Source organism: Cynocephalus volans, chromosome 3 (genome assembly GCF_027409185.1).
Source record: "Cynocephalus volans isolate mCynVol1 chromosome 3, mCynVol1.pri, whole genome shotgun sequence".
In the NCBI taxonomy this organism is placed as follows: domain Eukaryota; kingdom Metazoa; phylum Chordata; class Mammalia; order Dermoptera; family Cynocephalidae; genus Cynocephalus; species Cynocephalus volans.
Genome location: NC_084462.1, coordinates 181,190,603 through 181,205,966, shown reverse-complemented (window position 1 = coordinate 181,205,966; position 15,364 = coordinate 181,190,603). Strand labels below are relative to the sequence as shown.

Genomic DNA, 15,364 nt, shown 5'->3' with positions numbered 1-15,364 from the left:
TTTACTTTTGTTGCCTGCACTTTATGTGTCATATCCAAGAACTCACTGCCAAATCCAATGTCACGAAGCTTTTCTCCCCTATATTTTCTTCTAAGAATTTTATGGTTTTGGCTCTTATGTTCAGGTCTTTGATCCATTTTGAGTTAATTTTTGGATATGGTTTGAGGCAAGGGTCCAGCTTCATTCTTTTCCATGTGGATGTCAAGTTTTCGTGGCACCATCTGTTGAAAAGACTGTCTTTTCCCCATTGAATGGCCTTGGCACCCTTGTCAAAAATCATTTGCCCACCTACGTGAGAGTTTACTTCTGGGCTCCCTCTTCTATTCCGTTGGTCTATATGTCTGTCTTTGTACCAATGACCACACTGTCTTGATTACTGTTGCTTTGTTGTAAGTTTAAAAATCAGGATGTGTGAGTCCTCTGACTGTGGTCTTCTTTTTCAAAATTTTTTTGATTATGCTGGTCCCTTGAGATTCCCTATGGATTTTTCTGTTTCTGGAAAAAATGTAAAGATTTTTATAGAGACTGCATTGAATCTGTAGATTGCTTTGTGTAGTACTGCCATCATAACAATATTAAGTCTTCCAATCCATAACACAAGATGTCTTTCCATTTATTGGTGTATTCTTTAATTTCTTTCAGGATTGTTTTGTAGTTTTCAGCATACAAGTCTTTCACCTCCTTGAAGGGTTTATTTCTAAGTATTTTATTCTTTTTGAGAGCATCACATTTTATTTATGGTTCTAAAATACTGGAAACTACCTTAATGTCAAAGGCATTATCCCATACACTCAGTGAACTAGTATACATCCATCAAAAATATTTATAAAATGGAAATAAAAGTGAAAAAGAAAGTGTATAATTTTTCAGAAATAGTGCAATCACAATGAGAATCATTCCCCAAATATCAGAAGTGGTCATCATTGGGTGGTATGGCTATGGATGTTTTTCTTTCTGAAACTTCCCTATGTTTTTCAGTATTGCTAAAATAAGCACATATTACTTTCATGAGAATTAAAAGTAACAATTTTTAAAAACAATTCTTAAAAAGAGATACAGATTAAGTTGAAGTAGGGAGAATTCTTAATGAATGCTGCCCTTAGGCGTAGGCTATGAGCAGAGAAAAGGCTAAGAGCAGGAAGCAGCGAGCACTGCACCCTTGAAAAATACAGCTGTCCACCTACAGTGTTTCAGAAAGCTCTCCTGCAGCAGTATGCGAATGCGGGAGAGCCACTTGTGAGACCTCTGCTGTGACCAACCCCTCTGGGCAGTCTTCCTCTTACTGCCTCATTCTGTGCTGCACAAGCTTGGCCATAGGCTCTCACCTTCAGCTCAACCCCTAGACGATGCCGGGCACCCAGGAGATGCCCCATCAGATGTACTAAATGCATGAATCAAGCAGTAACTCTCAGTTCTGTTCTCACAAATCCTCTTGCCACTCTTTACACTCTTCCCTGTAGCACATAATTAAGTGGGACAAGCCATCTAATCACCTCAAGAACAGCACTTCCCACCCCTCTGGATACAGACCCCTTCCAGGATCCCACAACGCATTCGCTGCAGGAGTGGATGCCTTCCCATCACCATCTGTGGTCAGCCCCACCTACTTTCTATGCTGGCCTTACTACGATGCTTCCAGACCTCTCCTGAGGCTGCAGCCACACTGTGAAGGGCTTGAGCTAACACTGAGGAGGGGCGCCTTCCTGGGCTCTGTCCAGCACACCTCCCCCAACTGAAGATGGGCAGACAGACCCACAGCTCTTGATGCACCCTCCCATCAATACCATCAACTCAATAATCTGTGTACTATATGATGATTAAGGTTTGAAAAGGAATTATTCTTTATTCTATGGTCCCTGCATCTTTATTTTAAAACAAACTACCTGTAAATATATCCCATTGAGTTTATTCCTAGGTAGTATTTCTGAATAAAACTTTCAGATTTTCATTTCTAAATTTAGCTGAAGATTTTATTTTTTATCTCCCTAAGTTTTGTACGCAATTTAAATATGATCATATTTTAGTGAAGAAGTTTTATAGTAATTAACAGAAAGTTGTTTTTTGAACCTAGGGAACTACGGCATAATGACCAGAGTGCACTGGCCAGCATGATTTTTTTTTTTAAAACTGAAACTACATATGCATGGATGATGTATGTTTTGTTGGATAAGAAATCTAACCTAAAAAATTTGGCATCATTTATAGTTTAAAATAGACTTTTTCCTTAGACAGATCAAAGACACCTAACATTCAGCTATGTTCAAAGGTTGCCAGGGAGCCTCTGCCTGCCAACAGCAAGGACAAAGGGACAGGCACTTGTTGCCCTGTTGACTGGAATGAGTCCTGTGAGTGAGTAAAAGGGGATGGACGAACGTATCCACAGGGAGCTCAGCGCAGGAGAGTGGAGTGGAGGAAAATCCACCCTGAGCTCTGTGTCGTGGGACCTTGTTTTATTTTACAGTCCCCACAGGTAGGCTGGAAAACCTACCAAAGCAAGTACTCATACTCCTTCCTTGTTCTGAGAACTCAGGACACCAACACAAAGTACATAAAGTATACATACATCCAAGTGCTTTCATGCCAATTGTTTTGTTTAATTTGCCCACACCCTTACCCATGTGGTAGGTCAAGTAAGTAATAAACCTCATTTTCCAAGAAGAAACCCGAGGTGGAATGAGGTGAAGGGAGCGGTGAGCCTGGGCTGGGTTTCAGCCACCCCACGAGAGGTGACACCAATAATCTCTGTGAAAACTGAAGAGCAGGGAAAGAACAGGCAGCGGGGCCAGGAGGGCTTTTCATTCCTTCAGTGAACTTACTATTTCCTGGATCCTCGGGAGACGCTAGAATGGGTAACATAAATTGTCTCTGTCCTTGGTGACACTTCAGACAACAGTTAACAAGTGCAGTGGGTAGGGTAATGTGTATAGTGTAATCTGCAAACCAAGTGTCCATCAGCTGATGAATGGATCAACAAAACGTGGTATATCCATACAATGGAATATCACTCACCCTTAAAAAGGAGTAGAGTTCTGGCAAATGCTACAACATTGGTGAACCTTGAAGACATTATGTTTAGTGAAACAAGCCAAACAAAGAAGGACAAACAGTATATTAGTCCACTTATATGAGGTTCCTACAGTAGGCAAAATCACAGAGACAGAAAGTAAAATAGAGGTTACCAGGGTCTGGGGAATGGAGGAAAAGGGACTTATTGTTTAATGGGGACAGAGTTTTTCTTGGGGATGATGAAAGTTTTGGGTATGGATCATGGTAATGGTTATACAGCATTCTGAATGCATTTAATGCCACTGAAACATACACTTACAAATGATTAAAATAATAAATATTATGCTCTGTATATTTTACCATAATAAAAAAAAAAAAAGACCACGAAACACTCAAAGAGGTAGAAGCAACGGGGCAGAGCATTGAGGAGAGGAGACTCAGGTCTTCAGCTTAAGGGACTGGACAGAAGATGGCGTGTGTGTGTGTGTGTGTGTGTGTGTGTGTGCGCGCGCGCGTGCGTGCGCGCCTGGGGGACCGCCCAGAGAGGGTTGAGATTGACCCACGGAGTTACATAAAAGCCATGTTTGCCACCTCCCCGTGCTCTGAACAACACAGATGGCCAGGACGCACTTGCTGTGAATGGACACCTGCCTCACCAAGCCCAGGGGCTGGGCCCTCTCAGTACTGTGGATAATCAAAAGACACAAAAATCAAAACATGTGATAGAAGGAAAGACTGAAGCACAGAAGAAAAAGCGAATGACACCAGAGGTTCCCTGTCTGGCTCTTCCTAAGCTGACTAGAATAAGTGCAGACACTCTGGTAACTTTCTCACGTTCCATTTTTATTATTCAACTACTAGTCAAGAGGTCAAAGCTTCTGTAAAAATATGCTTTATTCATTTTTAAGCAGTAAAACCCCCACTTTTATGGCAAAACTTTCATTGTATCAGAAAATAAACTGCCTTCAGTGAGGGTGAGGTATATTGTATTTTCACAAAAAGGAGGACAAGAAATAAAAACTATTTAACTGCCATTTGAAAGCCAATTAAAAAAATTTCGAGCAAATTCTTCTAACAATAATGTAACAATTCCTTTCACAAAAGGCCAAATACTTAGGAACTCTTTTGCCCCACGGTCTCTAATTATTTGATAATTAAGTCGTACATCGTTCCATAATAACTTTGACTTCTCTCAGACTTTTCTAACACAGGGGAAATGGCCTCAAGAGACAGGCCCGTGATCGATGAGCGCCTCCTATAAGTCTCTAAAAACACTGGTGTCTTCATCTGACATTTAACACTTGTACTTTCCAGACCAGAAATATTAAAAGAAGAGATTAATTCAGAAAAACCTTTCAATGAACAGATCTGAAGACTATATTAAACCTCACCGTTTTAAAAAATGAAAATCTGAAATACTACTTTCCACTTAACAAATGACTAAAGCTTTTTCTCTTTTTTTTTTTTTTTTTTTTTTTTTTTTTTGACCATTTCTGTTTTTTATTTTTTTTTTTTAATGACTAAAGCTTTTAAATGACTCCATCACTGGAGAGGTGCACTGGGCCAGGCATCTGTTACTCTGGATACAAGTGGAAAGTGTCTGGACAAGACCTCTGAAGGGCATTTGAAAACTCATACTCTCTGATCCAGTACTTTCTTTCTTTGAATCCAGCTTAAGGAAAGGTTCAAAGATGTGAACAATGATGACGACAAAAGATTTACAGAAGAGCGTGGTTTATAATAGCTGTAATGCCAGGGTGGAAAAATAAATGGCTGCTAACAGTCACGTCTCTCATTCCCACTAATTCCAGGAATCAGACAAAGAGGCCCTCTCTAGGCATTACTATGTGACATTTTACTGGAATCATCAGTTGATTCAAGAGAAAGACACAAGAAGTACAAGAATTAGAAACAAAGAGCTGAAATTATCTTTATGTATAGATGCTCTAATTAGATACCTGGAACACTTGAAAGAATCAACTGAAAAACTACTGCAAACAATAAGATAATTCAGCTAGAAAGCAAGAAAGCAAGACCCCCAAATCAATAGCCTTCATATAAACGTTTAACAACTATTTAGAAGACACAACAAAAGAAAAAACCCCATTTACAACAGCAACAATAATAGACTATCTAGGTATTAACTTAACAAGAAATGTGCACCACCCACATTAGGGAAACTTAATAACACCCCTAAAGCTAACGAAAGTGGCCTTGGAAAATAGAAAGATATAGCATAGTCTTAGATAGGAGGCAAACACCATAAGATGCCAACATTCCACTGGATATCTTTAAAACGTAATGGAATCCCAATAAAAATACCAGTAGCTCTTTTTGCAGTGAGATGGGTCAATTCAAAGTTCCACTGTTCATATTTCATTATTTCTGGGAATTGTTTTAAGAGGATATAGTCATAATTACATCCATGCTGTTAGAAGTCAAGATTTTCGGTGTAAGATAAAGAGATAAAACTATGAAAATCCAGGAAAGAACTGAAAACACTATAATGTTAAAACTGAATTGAAAATATCAATATAAATGCACAATTTAATAAAATGTATGTTCTAGCTCCCTCCATTGAAAGCAATTAAAAGTACTGTTAGTAAAGTAGCAATGAGCACCCCTACTACCCAGATTTTGGTTTCTAATATTATTCCCCACTGAAAGGCACCAGAGCTCTTTGAAAAACGGCTGACTGGTGCAGGTAAGGTACAAAATGAGCCTGGGGACATCTTACTGTGTTGGAAGTCCAAGAGTCAAAAATAAATGAGGCTATGTCAAAAAATACACAAGAGCTAGCCTTAGGGCATTTGAACACCAAAAGAATAATGATTTTAGTATATTAAAACACAGCAAAATCAATGACAATACATTAGTCCAGAAAGCCAGAAAGGCTTAAGTTGTCACCATTTGAGGGAAACTGGTAAAAAGACAAAGAATTAAGCTTATCCTGCTTTTCCAGTAGAAACTATATTTCAGGAAAGTCAAATATCTCCAGTTGGTGAGAAAAAAATCACTGCTTTCGGAAGAATGACAGATTAAATGTTGAACTCTCTAGTGAAACTATTGACTCAGGCAAAGATTATCAACTGGTGTTTAAAGCATTAGCATATGGTTGATGGGAAACAGACACCACTGGCACGGTACCAAAGTATACCTTGCAGATTATTACCAGTACTTTTTGAATTGCAAAGGGAAACATAATTGTACAGGGGAGAGATATATGTCATCAACCTAATTCAGTGGTAAAATTTAGCATCATTTTGATAGGCAACCAGAGATTTTGCAACTCCCACAATAATAGCACTATCTCCTTACTTATACGTCATCACCTCTAATGTACTCCAGCCAAAAATGGTTTCCATTTGCAGGAGCTACAGGGGATAAGTGGGATAATTCACAAGGCAAATGGCTTGGCTAATTTAACAAGTCAGTGTTGTGGTTCTAAGGTACTTCCAAGACTTGCAGTGCCCCCAGGTGTCTGGCAGAAGTAAAAAAAAAAAAACTACCTGTTGAAGATACTTTCATTCTAGGTTTCAATTTATTTCAAATATTTGAGTACGATGACCAGCATACAATAAAAAATAATAAGGTAAACAAGAAAATAAGACATCATGAACAAAATGTGACAAAGACTTCAGATATTTGTATTACCTGACCAGGCCATAAAACAGCTGTGCTTACTATAGTTAAAAAAATGGCAAGTTTGATGGCATGTGCAAGAGAAAAGGAAAGTATTTTAAAATGACACTGCAGATTAAAAAAATAACCAAACAGAAGTTCCAGAAATTTAAAAAAATGTGAAATTAAAAGCTCAACAGGTGGGTTTAACACATATAGACAAACATGAAGATTCTCAAAGAGATAACAGAAATTGAGAACAAGTGTTTAGAAACTTTAATAGCAATTTAAAAGGGTAATTTTATGTCTACTGCCCATAATAAAAAATTAGGGGTGTATTTCATTTTTATAATAATTTATTTTTTATTGTGTTTTATGATAAATTAAAGACTCATATCCAGGACAGATAAAGAAGTGTTACAATTCAATAAAAAGAAGACAACTAACCTAAAAATAGAAAAAAGATGTAAATAGACATCTCATCAAAGAAGCTATACAAATGGCTAACAGGCACATGGAAAGATGCTTAACATCACCAGTCATTAGGGAAAAGCAAATTAAAACCATAGTGAGACACCATTCTACGTCCACAAGAAAGGCTAAAATAAAAAGACAAGCAATGATGCGCACTGGGAAGAATGTGGACACACTGGACTCCTCATAGATCGCCGGTGGGAATGTAAAATGGTGCAACTGCTTTGGAAAAGAGTTTGCCAGTCTCTTAAAAAGCTAAACATAAACTTAGCATACAAGCCAGCAATTCCACTCCTAGGTTTCTACCCAAATGAATGAAAATATATCTTCATACAAAGATTTGTATGGAATGTTCATGGCAACATTATTCTTAATAGCTACAAAAATAATCTAAACGTCCATTAACTGGTGAATGAACAAACAAAATGTGGTATATCCATACGATAATCTAGAATTCAGCATTAAAAAGAAACAAATTACTCAACATGGATGAACCTCAAAAACGTTATACCAAGTGAGAGAGTCAGATGTAGACAGACTACTTGTTATATGAAATGTCCAGAAAAAGCAAATCTAGAGACAGAATGCAGATCGGTGTCTGCCTGTAGCTGGTGACAGGAGTGGGAACTGATGGCAAATGGGCAACAGGAAGCTTCTGGAGGATGACGGAAATACTCTAAAACTGGATTGCGGTTACACAACTCTACACATTTATTAAAATAATTAAATTTTCCACTTACAATGGGTAAATTTTAGAGTATGTAAACAATGCCTCAATAAAACTCTAAAAATGAAAAGTACATGATTTGAAAAGTTAGAAAATAAAAAAAGAAAACCTGGGGGCAGAGCTGAAGTTATACATGGAGAAAAACATGGCTTTAAATTCTTTTATTATTAAAAAGAAAACTGAAAATAAGTGAACTCTGTATTCAACTTAATGAATGAGGAAAGGATAAAATAAAGTAAATAGGATAAGTAATTAAAGATAAAAGTGGGGATAAACGATACTGAACACAAACAAAATAGTTAAAAGAACAAATGACTCATTAGGAGACACAACTACCACAGATGTGGGAGAGATTAAAAGATTCACTCAGCAGTATCACGTACGAGTTAATACATGACCTACTCTAAATTGAGCCAATATAGATGGAAGCTACACATTTATCATAGACCCAGATGAGTGCTAACTTAACCTTTTAAACCTGTTTCATGGACATATATGTTACTCTGCATTTTATTATTTCTGAAATTGGGGGGCATTTCACAATCCCTGTCATGAGAAGGCAGAGTGCGAGAGCTGTGTAAAAAACCTTCTGCACACCACCTTTGGGAAAGACCACGAAGTGCCACTATCAATGCATCTTAGATTTGATAAAATACAGTAGTACAAAAAACTAAGAAAACTACAGACCAGCTTCACGTACTAAATATGGAAGCAAAGATTCTAAAAAAAATTAATAAGAACCAGGCATTGTATAAAAATAATAATATAGTGTGACAAAATTGAGGTTTATCCCAGTAATGGGATAAGGATAGTTCAAAACTAGAAAATCTATCAACACAATTATATTATTAACATCTTGAGGAGAAAAATGATATGACATTTGATAAAATTCAGCAGTAGTATACAACCAGCAGGCACTGGCATGGCTCCAACCAGCCTGAATGGGGCCAGTGGGGGCCATGCTGGCGTGGACTCTGGAACACCAGCAGCCTGGTAAAGAGCCACTTTTACATTAAATGAGGAAATGCTGAAGCCATTTACTAAAATGGGAGAAAACAAGGATGCCTGCTATCACATCTGTGTTTTAACGGTCCTAGCTGATGGTATAAGAAAATTAAAATAACTAGTGTATCCTGGTATAACTATTGGAAGAGGGATAAAAGAATCTAATTACACATGACAGGACCATATATGCGGACTTTAGTAAAAAAAACTACTGAGATTAATAAGAAAATTTGGTAAGGTGATGGCATAAGAAAATACTTAAAAACCAATAGCTTTTCATGAGATTAGCAAGAACCAATTCAAAGCAGAAAAGGAAAAATATAAACCAGAGGATGACAAAAACTATAAAGTATTTAGGAATAAATTTAATGGAAAGGTAGAGATTTACGAGAAAACTATAACATCTTATAAGTCAGAAAGCAAGGCCCAGAAAAATGGAGGAGATATACATCTTCCTAGATGGGAAAAGGGTATCATAAAAGTGTCGATCTCCCCCAAATTAATATAGGACTTTAAAGTAATTCCAAACAATTCCTATTTTTTCTGAACTAGATGAAATTATTTTAGCATATACAGAAGCACTAATGTTTTAGAAGAGCCAAGAAAGAATTATCAAACAAGACCAGTGAGGGGAACTGGCTCGATCAACGTGGAATTCTTCTGGATATGTGGATTTACTACGTAGATTTACCCTTTTGAGGAAGAGCGAAAATTTAAGTGTCAGTGGAAGTACACTGCAAGCCATTCTTACTAGGTATAATGAGAAAAGGAGGAAAAGGAGGTTGAGAATAGCAAACAGAGGTAGAACAGGTGGCCTGGAGAAAGAGGCTTGTGCAGAGACTCCTCGGAAGAGGTAAAGGAAGACGGGAAGTGGTCCTTGCATGAACTCTGCCCTCTGCATGAAAGGGGCATGCACACGCCCAATGTGCCCTCATCATGGCAAGAACCCAGCTCTAGCTGTGACGGGTATTAGGGACAGGGCTTGGAACACGAAGGCTCAATAAGGGTTATGCAAAGCCTTTCCATCCCAGACATCCAAGTTATTCTGACTCTGGGCCTCCGGAGTGCACTGGAAGGAGAGGTCATGTGCACATATTCTTCTCCCCACTGTGACACCAGTGGGATGTTTGCTCCAGGAGAGCAGGACCTTGGTTTTGTTTAATTCTGTATCTGCAGTACCTAGAACAGGGCCTGCTTTCATAGGTGCTCAATATGTACTTACTGAAGGAATGAAGAGCATCAGAGAAGCATGGGTTATTTGGGAGGGGGAACACGCATCAAAAATGACTCTATGCATATTGCCCACCACAAAGGTAAACCAAATACAAACCAAATACAAGCTCTCTAAAATGCAGTGAGTGGAGAGCCTGGATTTCTAGCAAGAGTGAGGGGCAGGAAATTCATCATAAATCCACCCACCCAACCCCTCAATCCATCCAACCCTCTTCCCCCCTCCACCCTGCATTTCTGCACTGAGTTCCTGCTATATGCCCTGCAGTATGAAAGGCACTGGGAATACAGATGCGAAGACGACAAACTTCCTGCTCTAACAGAGTTCACACTCAATGAAAATTAATCGTAAAAGACCATAATTACAAATTTAAGGTATTAAAAAAGTATTTATTTATACTAGTTGTATATTTTAGTAAATATAAAGGTTTTCAGAGGTTCACATTTGACTTTAGGGCCCTACCCTATTTTCCTTGATTAGATTTTAAGTACCTCAACCTCAAAATCTCCTAAAGGAAGACTTTCAGGGGTTGAACACCCTCAGATAGAAAGGAGTGACGATGCCATTTTGGGGGAAATTCAAAGTAAAGAGCACTTTTCCCTGACTAATCTGAAATAAGGAAGCCTGAGAAAGAGGTAATCTCCAAATGATTCATAACAAAGAAAGTCCATAAAGTCCTACGGCTACAGTTCTTACTTCTCTAACATCAGAAAAATGAAGAGGTTCCAATATAATTTTTACAATTACTCTACTTGTAGTAACGCCCTTCTGAATTGCTAGAGTTCTAAGACAAACGAAAGAGAATCATTTAAAAGAAAAATTGGCTAGCTCAATTACAATTAATATGAAAATATTTTAAGTTTTTCCTCCCTTCTTAGTGTATTATTCCTATAATGCATCAATTACTAGATTTTTTTCTTAAATAGCTCTGGAATTTAAAATGTTAGCTGAGTAAATGTTGATGGCGTTCAATCTTAAAAAAACCTCCGTACAGAAGAAAAGATGATAGTACTAACCATAAACACTGCAAAGGCATAAGAAGCTAGCAAACTATCAAAACATTACTCCTTCTCCCAAACAGCAAACATTTAACTTTTAAAAGACAAATGAAAATTACCTTTTAAAGATGGCAGTTTTTGAAGTTCTCTATTATTGCTTGCGCTAAACCTTGAAGAATTTTGTCGTTTGTCTTTCTTCGCTACAGGCTGAGGGGCTGGTACTTTTATTTTAGTAGACACTGTAGATGGGACAGCAACAAGGCTGTTTTTCCTGCTGGGAATTGGCTTCCAAAACAAAAACAAATGAATACGTTAAACAGTTGCATCTTACAGCACAATTGAAATACAGAAAAAACATATATAAAAGTTTTACTCTGGGATAGTGTATTAGTCTGTTTTGTGTTGCTATAACAGAAATACCTGACACTGGGTAATTTATAAAGCAGAGATTTATTTGGTTTACAATTCTGGGACAGCCGCATCTGGCATGGGCCTCATGCTGCTTTTGCTCATGGTGGAAAGTGGCAGGTGGGTACAAGCTGATCACATGGCGAGAGGAAGCAAGAGAGAGAGAAAGGTGCCAGGGTCTTTTAAACAACCAGCTCTTGCGGGAACTAATAGAGTAAGAACTCACTCATTAATCCCCCCACCTAGGGACAGCACTAATCCATTCATGAGGGAACCGCCCTCATGACTCAAACAGCTTCCAGCACTGCCACATTGGGGATCAGATTTCCACATGAGTTTTGGTGGGGACAACACAGCCAAACTCTATCAGATAGTCTCTTTCACACTACTGTAGACAACATAATTCCTTAGAGTTAGAGTGTGAGGTTTACATTCCACTTTTAGTAATGCTAGATTTTCAGAGATTCACAGATATACCTAATTTCTTATATTGTCCTTCAAACTTTTGATTTCCAAATATGTACCGTATAGAATGATGTGGTAGGCTGAATAATGACCCCCCAAAGATGTTCACATCCTAATCTCTGGAACCTGTGAATATGTGACCTTACTTTGCAAAAGAGACTTTGCGGATGTGATTAAGCCAAGGATCTTGAGATGGGGAGATTATCCTGGATTAACCAGGTGGCCCAATGTAATCATACAGGTCCTTCCAAGACCTGTAGGAGGGACGGTCAGACAGGAGAAGGCAATGAGATGATGGAAGCTGAGGTCAGGGAGACTGGAAGATGCCATGCTGCTGGCTTTGAAGACAAGGAAGGGGCTACTAGCCAAGGAGGACAGACAGCCTCTAGAAGCTGGGAAGGGCAGGAAAAGGATTCTCCTCTAGGGCCTCCAGGAGAGTAGCCCTGCTGACACTTAACTTCAGCCCTGTTTCACACTGCTGACCTCCAGAACTGTAAGATAATAAGTTTGTGCTCTTTTAAGCCACTAAGTTTGTAGTCATTTGTAAACAGGCAACAGGAAATGAACACAGTTCAATACCTCATAAAATGCTAGGTTTCCCTGCTAGCTCACCACTGAGCCCTCAAAAATCAGTAAGGGCTATATAAAGGTGCTTTCCCCTTGAGCTTCAGGAAATGCTCTTTTTCTAGCTTCTCTCCCATGTCCAGATTTGTGTGCTCATCTCCAGATGCACTGCAACAAGTAGGGCTGTCCAACGACTGCACAGCTGACCTGCAACGTTCAAAATACTCAAGAAGGGGTGGAGGAGAGTCCGAGGGCCCATGCTGAAGAGCCACTGGGGTCCCCTGTCATCCACCCAAGCCTAAGGGGACCTCGTTGAGCTCAGCAGTGCTCTGAGCTCCTCAGCTGGAGCACTCTGAGTGACTGCTAGCAGAAGTGCCACACAGCCGTTTACTGCCACCATCACCCAGCAGTGGTGGCCAACAGCTGCAGCGGTACACAGGTATGCAAGGTACACCCCACCCTACCCCACCCCCTCCAGTCTGCCCAAAGAAACAAAGTTTGTTTCTGCACATCTGCTTTTCAAAAAGGCTGTTATGCTCCATCCCAGAGACACAAACCGCAAGCCTATTCCAATCACATGGGGCGAAGGTGAGCAGAGACACCAACTCGAACCCCCAACTGACTGGCTCTCATCCCTGAATGAAATTTTCACTAAGCAGTTAAGAGCTGCTTTTTAAAAAATAAGGTGCTTAAAAATGCTTGAAAAGAGTTTTCCAAGACGACAGACTGCTCGGAATAGCAGACAGAATTCCAACCTGGGAGAGAGGAGCCTGGGTTCCCTTGCTTCCAGTCTGTGGCTTCTTCCTCAAAATGTGCTTTCTTGGCCTTTGACACTGATGTTCATTCTTTCCACCCCATCATGAAAGCACCGGTCTTTTTTCCTTAAAAACCCCATCCATAACTCACCTCTCCACGGAATTGCTGTGGAGATTTTCTGCTCATCTTTCTCCAGATGCCCCTCCAAAAACCCTGGTATTGACACCACAAGCCACTCCTAGGAACTGTCCTTGTTTTAAATGTTAAATTACATATACCTGTGTCCCAGTAGGCTAATGCTGCTATGTCCTTTTCACCTTCCCACCCTGGGCGGCCAGCTGCACACGTGGTGACCTTGGCAGACAGCTGCACTGCTTCCTCCCCTCGGGGAAGACAGCCCGTCTGCCCCCTGCCCCCAGCTCCCAGGGCGAGGACTTGGCCATCTGCTCACCCCAAATCAGTCCAGGCCGCAGGACTCGACAGCCGGGTGCAGGCACACGAGCTGAGGTACCTTTACAACTGTGCCAAAATAAGAAAGAAGGTGGCCCTCGGACCTGTGACCCACGCTAGCGGCTCCTCTGCCGGCTCCCTGCTGCCCTCGCCTCTCACGGGGCCTCTGGAAGAGGGAGGTGGCGGCCGCGCTTACCAGCTGCGGGCGGCTACGACCCCAGTGCCCTCCTCCTGCTGGCCCGCCCCGCGCGCCGTGTCCCCCGGGGTGGCTCTCCTCAGCCCTCGGTGGGCCTGACACGGCACTCCCTTAGCTCCCTAGTGGAGTCACGTCGTGCTGTGTCGTGTCCCGTCCAGCATGTCCTGTCCAGTCTGTGGCATCCAGTCCCGCACAGTTGACTTTTCGCTCGTGCAGACCCTGAGGTGGACGTCGTTGTCCCCGAGGAGGGCCGGCAGCACCGGGAGGCAGGCCCGCCGGGCTGGGACACGGCTGTCGGCTCCATGGTGGCCCGGCACAGCAAGCCGGCCAGGGGGACGGCAGGGCCCGGCGACAAGTTCTGCACTCCACTGCAGGGCACGGGAAGACAGGCACAGACCTGCCTCCCTAAAGGACCAGGCGGCCCGAGGCGCCGTGCCCTGGGAAGCCTCTTCCAGCGCCCACGGGATCTGCGGCCCTGACTGAGTGGGGTGACAGGCGGTGTGCGGGCTGCGGGCCCGAGGGCCCGAGAGAAGGCCCAGCCTTCGGCTGAGGCAGACAGGTGGCCGGGACGGCAGCGGTGCCAGGCGCCCACGCGGCCACGCGCACGTGGACGGGACGAGGGCCGCAGAGCTCCCTCCGCCCGCGTCCTCCAGAGGCGACGCCACCTGCCTCCCCGCCGCGGGAAGCCGGAGGAGACGCGGCAGGCGGTGGCACGGCGCCCGGGGCAGGAGCGGGCACGGGCAGCTGAGCACGAAGCCGGGCTCGCCGCCCAGCGCCACAGGACGCGGCGGGGCTGCCGGGCACGCGATGGCTCCGTGCGCGCGGGTGTAGACGGTGCGAGGTCAGACGCCATCGCCATACAGGGAGCGAAGGGAGGGTCGAGCTTGCGGAGAGGCAGGAAGGTCCGAAGGGGTCGCTGGGCAGAGGACAAAAGCGCAGTGCCTGGAGAAAAGGGGCTGCTCTTCTTCCCCAGCTCCAGACATCAGCGGCCAACACGACACGCGCCGGTGGGTGCCCCAAGGAACGCCACCCACGCAGAATCCCCCCCGCGGCCAGACACGCTGCCCTCCCGCGCGGCCTGTGACGGTCCCCAGGCGCTCCATGCTGGGCACTGTGAGTGACCGGCCGTGGCCCTGTCCTCGTGGCACCAGTAAGGGGAGACAGGGCCAGGGCAGCAGGCTGGCCGGCTGCATCTCATCCCCAAGCACCCCACACCGTCGTGGCATCCCTATTTTGCAGAGGAGGAAACCAACGTTCAGAGTGTGGGGCCATCGCTGCATTCAGACTTGCACCTGGCCCAGTCCGTGGACTTGACTCCGGGGCTGATCCCAAAGCCCTACCTCCAATCCTCCCTATACCCCGCACACCAGCAATTTCACTCTCCAGTGTCTTTCCAAATTCTCCCCTTCTTCAATTTTATGATGGACAGACCAAACTGCCACCATTTATGTGCCAGAGAAAAT

The 15,364-nt window shown here is 42.5% G+C and overlaps 1 protein-coding gene across 5 annotated transcripts in view; it reads right to left on the bottom strand.

The window, feature by feature from the left end:
* The window catches only part of PPP2R5C (protein phosphatase 2 regulatory subunit B'gamma), a 149,654-nt gene that overhangs the window by 119,299 nt on the left and 14,991 nt on the right, over nucleotides 1–15,364 (bottom strand). For all 5 annotated transcript variants that reach the window (XM_063092136.1, XM_063092131.1, XM_063092132.1 and 2 more), the window contains exon 3: nucleotides 11,182–11,347. In XM_063092136.1, coding sequence (XP_062948206.1) covers nucleotides 11,182–11,347 — 166 coding nt within the window. The remainder of the gene's footprint in view (nucleotides 1–11,181; nucleotides 11,348–15,364) is intronic.